This window comes from Rhinoraja longicauda, chromosome 24, assembly GCF_053455715.1.
Source record: "Rhinoraja longicauda isolate Sanriku21f chromosome 24, sRhiLon1.1, whole genome shotgun sequence".
Taxonomy (NCBI): domain Eukaryota; kingdom Metazoa; phylum Chordata; class Chondrichthyes; order Rajiformes; family Arhynchobatidae; genus Rhinoraja; species Rhinoraja longicauda.
The window spans coordinates 4,850,314-4,857,248 of NC_135976.1; the positions used below are offsets into that span (position 1 = coordinate 4,850,314).

At 44.0% G+C, this 6,935-nt stretch overlaps 1 protein-coding gene across 3 annotated transcripts in view; it reads right to left on the minus strand.

Moving 5' to 3' along the window:
• The window catches only part of LOC144605390 (putative helicase MOV-10), a 75,367-nt gene extending 68,836 nt beyond the window's left edge, over positions 1–6,531 (minus strand). The window contains exon 1 of one of the 3 annotated variants that reach the window (XM_078420562.1): positions 6,439–6,531. Coding sequence is in view for 1 of the 3 variants with exons in the window: in XM_078420560.1 (XP_078276686.1) it covers positions 5,092–5,228 (137 nt within the window). In the remaining 2 variants the exon portion in view is untranslated. Of the gene's footprint in view, positions 1–5,025; positions 5,363–6,438 lie in introns of those variants that run through there. The other 2 variants (XM_078420560.1, XM_078420561.1) reach the window with 2 other exon arrangements.
• Positions 6,532–6,935: the final 404 nt, after the last annotated feature.

Sequence of the window (6,935 nt, forward strand, 5' to 3'; positions counted from 1 at the left end):
CATCTGCAAATTTGCTAATGGTACTTTTAATCCCTTCGTCTAAGTCATTAATGTATATCGTAAATAGCTGGGGTCCCAGCACCGAACCTTGCGGTACCCCACTGGTCACTGCCTGACATTCCGAAAGGGACCCATTTATCCCCACTCTTTGCTTTCTGTCTGTCAACCAATTTTCTATCCATGTCAGTACCCTACCCCCAATACCATGTGCCCTAATTTTGCCCACTAATCTCCTATGTGGGACCTTGTCGAAGGCTTTCTGAAAGTCGAGGTACACCACATCCACTGACTCTCCCCTGTCAATTTTCCTAGTTACATCCTCAAAAAATTCCAGTAGATTTGTCAAGCATGATTTCCCCTTCGTAAATCCATGCTGACTCGGAATGATCCTGTTACTGCTATCCAAATGCGCAGCAATTTCGTCTTTTATAATTGACTCCAGCATCTTCCCCACCACTGATGTCAGACTAACTGGTCTATAATTACCCGTTTTCTCTCTCCCTCCTTTCTTAAAAAGTGGGATAACATTTGCTATCCTCCAATCCACAGGAACTGATCCTGAATCTATAGAACATTGAAAAATGATCTCCAATGCTTCCACTATTTCTAGAGCCACCTCCTTAAGTACCCTGGGATGCAGACCATCAGGCCCTGGGGATTTATCAGCCTTCAGTCCCATCAGTCTACCCAAAACCATTTCCTGCCTAATGTGGATTTCCTTCAGTTCCTCCATCACCCTAGGTTCTCCGGCCCCTAGAACATTTGGGAGATTGTGTGCATCTTCCTCAGTGAAGACAGATCCAAAGTAACGGTTTAACTCGTCTGCCATTTCTTTGTTCCCCATAATAAATTCCCCTGCTTCTGTCTTCAAGGGACCCACATTTGCCTTGACTATTTTTTTCCTCTTCACGTACCTAAAAAAACTTTTGCTATCCTCCTTTATATTATTGGCTAGTTTACCCTCGTACCTCATCTTTTCTCCCCGTATTGCCTTTTTAGTTAACTTTTGTTGCTCTTTAAAAGAGTCCCAATCCTCTGTCTTCCCACTCTTCTTTGCTATGTTATACTTCCTCTCCTTAATTTTTATGCTGTCCCTGACTTCCCTCGTCAGCCACAGGTGTCTCTTACTCCCCTTAGAGTCCTTCCACCTCTTTGGAATAAATTGATCCTGCAACCTCTGCATTATTCCCAGGAATACCTGCCGTTGCTGTTCTACCGTCTTCCCTGGTAGGGCCTCCTTCCAGTCAATTTTGGCCAGCTCCTGCCTCATGCCTCTGGAATCCCCTTTGCTATACTGTAATACTGACACTTCCGATTTTCCCTTCTGCCTTTCCATTTGCAGAGTAAAACTTATCATGTTGTGATCACTGCCTCCTAATCTTTAAATATTCATGGTAGTTTCTAATTGACTGTTAATCATTGTCTTTGTCTCTGACAGTATAAACTCAAATGTATTCTAACGTTTGGAGCCAAAGTTATATGGTGTGGAAACAGGCACTTCGGCCCAACTTGAATGAATGAATAGGTTTATTGGCTAAGTATGTGCATAGACAAGGAATGTGCCTTGGTGCTCCGCTCACAAATGACAACACAAACACAGTTAACAATTAAGAATAAGGCATAACCACATCAAAACAATAAGGATACAACATTACTGTCTAAACATGTGGGTGAAAATTGTCTATGCCAACCAAGATGCTCCATCTAAACTAATCCCATTTGCCCATGTTTGGCCCTTATCCCTCTATCGATTTCCTACCCATGCACATATCCCAGTATCTTTTAAATGTGGTTATAATACCTGCTTCAACTATCTCCTCTGGCAGCTCCATATACCTACCCTCTAAGCAAAAAGGTTGCCCCTCAGATCCCCATTTAATCTTGCCCCTCACCTTAAACCCATGCCCTCTGGTTATTGATTCCCTTACTCTGGGTAACAGACTGCATTCACCCCATCCATTCTCCTCGTGATTTTAGACACTTCTATGCGATCATCGGTGGGCAGATTCTCATCAGACCTCTTCTTTTTTCTTTCCTCAAAACTCTCATTCTTTAAATCTTGAATTAATTTCTCCATTCTGCCCCAGCTTTCTCAGTTTATCAAGCTTTTCCTCGTACTTAGGTTAGGTAATTCAGCAAATAGGGAGCAGAAGGAAAAAAAGAATAGAAGAGACACGACAATGCAGATGCCGGATTTGGTGACAATAAAGGAACAAATCCAACAACGTAACTGCAAACAGTTTTATGTTTTACATGCCAAGTGTAGCTTTACTACTGAGATGCATTGCTAGATAGAGCTCATTCCTGTGGTTGTGGTCTGATTGAGAATGATCAGCCATGATCACATTGAATGGCGGTGCTGGCTCGAAGGGCCGAATGGCTCCCTCCTACACCTATTGTCTATTGTCAGAAGGAATAACACTAGTGTTATTCTAAGTCTCTAACATGCGTTTGTTTTAACTAAGGAATACAAGGAATGGACTGCACTTCCATACTTAAATGAAACAGATTACTTTGCTGCCTGTTGGCATTGTTTTCAAGGGCGAGTCACTTTGTTCACTGCACAGCAACTGTGACTACAGTGGCAGGAGCCTGGGTTCACCAATAGACAATAGGTGCAGGAGGAGGCCATTCGGCCCTTCGACCCAGCACCGCCATTCAATGTGATCATGGCTGATCATTCTCAATCAGACCACAACCACAGGAATACACCTCCAAGTCGTATTCCACCGGACTTGGAAACATAACGGCCGTATCTTCAACACCAAGTACAAGCTTCGAATTCCCAGCATATCAACATTATAGTACTTTAATTGTTCTAAACTGTTGGAAGGAAGACACAAAATACTGAGTAACTCAGCGGGTCAGGCAGCATCTGTGGATAGAAGGAATGGGTGACGTTTTGGGTCGAGGCCCTTCTTTGGACTGACAGTAGTTAACCATCACTGCCCCAAATGCATTAAAACCAGTCCATATGCTGATAGGTACAATGGCCAGTACGAACATGGTGGGCCATGCTATACAACTCAATGACTCAATAAATGGTGCCATTGCCAAAAAAACTTAGATTCCAAAAATCCTTTATAAAAACCTTACATATAACAGTATAGCACAAGCTAAGGCTCGTCTGCAAATAATGTCTGTGCCGAACATGATGCCAAATCATATTAACCCCTCTGCCTGCATGTGATCATATCCCTCCTTATTCATTACCCATCTAAGAGCCTCTTAAATACTTCATGTGTACCTGTGCACACCTGACCGCTCACCCACCACTGTGTAAAAATAAAACTTGGCCCGCACATCTCCTTTAAACTTTCCCCCTTTCACCGTACAATGTCATCTAGTATTTCTAACAGTGGAGTACTTTAGCATCTCCAGGAAGTTGCCAAATATGCTGCAGATGCAAGCTTCATGCTTGTGACTAAAGCAACTGCAATGATTAATAGATTGGAGAGATATGGATACAGGGTGTACACATGGAGTTTGGACTGCTGCTTACGTGGATGATGGACACCACAACACTGCATGTGTGGGCCCATTTCCACATTGTGGCATCATTGTAACTTTCAACCTCAAGCAGGTTGATAAGGGCAGGGCCACAGAGAGGGGTTATATGGATTTCAGCAAGGCCTTTGAAAAGGTTCTTGTAAGCAGCTCTCTGAGGTTAGATTGCATGGGATCCAGGGAGAGCTAGCTAACTGGATACTGAATTGGGTTCACGGTAGGAAACAGAGTGTGGTAGCAGATTATTTTAAGTCTGCTGACTAGTAGTGTTCCTCCTCGCCTTGGAACTCAGTTCCAGATCTGTTTCAGTGATTGGTGCTGTGACCATTACCGTTTGTTGTCTATACCAACGATTTGAAAGAGAATGTACAAGGCATGATTAGTAAGTTCAAAGATGACACTAAATAAGGTGGCATCATAGACAGTGAAGATAGTTATCAAGATTTATAAAGAAATGGTGGTCTGAAGAAGAGTCTGGACCCGAAACGTCACCTAGTCCTTCTCTCCAAAGATGCTATCTGACCTGCTGAGTTACGACAGCTTTGTGTGTCTATCTTAATTCAGATGAGCTTGTTTAGTTTAGTGATACAACATGGTAACAGTTCAAATCGAAGGTATTTATTCACAAAATGCTGGAGTAACTCAGCAGGTCAGGCAGCATCTCAGGAGAGAAGGAATGGGTGACGTTTCGGGTCGAGACCCTTCTTCAGACTGATGTCAGGGGGGCGGGACAAAGGAAGGATAGAAGAATACACTTCACTAGCTCTATCCTACACAATAGGAACAATTTACAGAAGCCAATTAACCTACAAACCTGCACGTCTTTGGAATGTGGGAGGAAACCGGAGCACCGAAAGAAAACCCATGCGGTTACAGGGAGAACATACAAACTCCGGAGAGACAAGGAATTAATATCGTCTCTGGAAAAAAAACATGCCTTTGATTCTGGGTGTAAGGCGCCGTGTTCAGCTAAAGACAAAATGCAAAACAACCATTACACAGTGGGCAGTGACCTAAACATCCAGGCAGTGTGCCAGCATTTAAAGAAACTGCGTTAGGGGAAAGGAGGAAGTGCTGACAGATATTTTTTAAACTGTTGATGGTTCCGATATTCCTTGCATTAAAAGTGAGAATTTTTCATTGGTACTTTTACTGCCCTTCACAATTCAGGCTCCTTACTTCTTTCTGTACACCCTAGAACAGGAAGTCAAGACGCAGAAACAGACAATAACAGTTAACAGCAGTTACACCAAGTCATTTATAGGAAGCAGCAGCAAATGGATCCATTTCCTAGTTGAGGGGGAAATGTTTCATTGTCCCGCTCCACCTTCCAGCAGAACTGCTGCCCCATGTTGGTCAGTTTAACTCTTTGTGGGTGGGTGGGGGGCTACGATTCACCTCAGATAATGGAGGATATCACAACTGCCCACACAAACTTAACGCACAACATTGGAGTCTTTGAACATGTAAAGTAAATACAAATTCTAAACCCAATACAAAAACAAAAACAATACTGACCAGCCATTTGTTGCCGCGACTACTACACAGATCAACAGAACGGGGATGAAATGAATGAAATGTTACCTGCCCCTGAATTGAGAATTGTAAATAGATTTAAGTTGCGCTCTGTCGGTCACGTTTTGCTCGCCTATCTCCTGGAGAAAGTTTATAAACTGCAGCCCCACTTCACGTTTCTCCTTAAAGTTTAGTTTTCTGGACATTTTGACTGTTGGTTCTGTGTCAAATTCTACTCGAGCCTGGAGTATCGCTATCAAGGCGAAGGTGAAATGAAATAGAGGGAGGGAAGAGGGGTGAGAGAGAGAGAGAGAGAGAGAGAGAGAGAGGTACAAGGCGTCACCGAAACCGCAGCTGAGAAAGACGCGAGTCACAACAACTTGGTTTTCGAAATGTGATTATTTTAACTACATTCGGGAAACGAAAGTGAAACTCGGTGGGGGAAGAGTAGCTGTTCTGGCAAATTGCCGCCACGATATTTGTCTACAAGAAGAGTAAAAAAAAATCCACAGCGGTGCAAACTCAAGATAAAATTAGAGGCAAACCAGGGGTGGACACAGACGCCGTTATCAACGGTGATGCAGAGTCTGAGGCGACTTACGCTGTGTGTGAAGCCGGCACACAACGTTTGTGACTGGATGGTGCACGTAACTCGATGGGGCTTGGCGCAATGAGTGTGTGGGGAAACCGGTTTAGTTGACAAAAGTCAGAGGAGTGCTGGAATAACTCAGCGGGTCGGGCAGCCTCTGTGGAGGACGTGGACAGGTGACGTTTCACAGAGTGCTGGAGTAACTCAGCCGGTCAGGCAGCCTCTGTGGAGGACGTGGACAGGTGACGTTTCACAGAGTGCTGGAGTGACTCAGCGGGTCAGGCAGCCTCTGTGGAGAACATGGACAGGTGACCTTTCGGGTCGGGGTCCTTCTTCAGACAGTCTGATCTCTCATTAGTATAAGAAAATAACTGCAGATGCTGGTACAAATCGGATTTATTCACAAAATGCTGGAGTAACTCAGCAGGTCAGGCAGCATCTCGGGAGAGAAGGAATGGGTGACGTTTCGGGTCAAGACCCTTCTGCAGACAGTCTGACCTCTCATTAGCTCGCCTTTAAACGAGGCCCAAAAAAAACAAAAACCAGATAGGCCAATGGCCATTTATTTTGGTGGTAGCGTTATTTTAGAAAACGCCCCAGTCCGTGTGTCTTCGCCACTGCCTTTTGCCAAATGTGTTGACGCGAAATTTTGCCCAAACACGGAAAAAAAAAAGCCGCTAAAGCACCCTCCTCTTCCTGATATCCCCCCTCCCCCCCCCCTCTAAGCACAGGGCATCAAAACTACAGCGATGGGACCAGGAACACACTGACATTCATTGTGCAGCCAGGAATGTATTTAACCATCCACACAGTGCAAATAATACTACCGGAGCAAGAGCAGAGAAACACCAGCAAATTCAGCTCATCCGCGTCCAACTTATTCAATCGGAGATGACTCGACGATGGACACCTCAACCCAACTTTGGTATTCGGGGAGGTGAGAGTGGACCACCTGGGTCCGTGTCAACTATAATGATCAGTACACAACTGCGGCGCCGCAATTGTAAAAGGTGTGGCTGCAATCCCGGGGTCGTGTTACAATAATTGTGCTCATTGCACACTTGGAATTAGCATCTGTTCAAGTCCAATTTATTTAGCTTCACGTGGCTGATTACAAGTAATTAAATACTTAATTAAATGCCTTAAATTAAAATCAAAATAAGAGACTGATCAAAATAAGATGATGCAAGATGCCTTTGTGATTGGAAGCCTGTAATCAGAATGTGTACGCCAGGACCTCGACTGTTTGTTATATAAACATAGCACAAAAAGTAAGGAAATTTGTGTTTGGTAGATTATTTCTTTGTTGTAACAATGCTTCTTG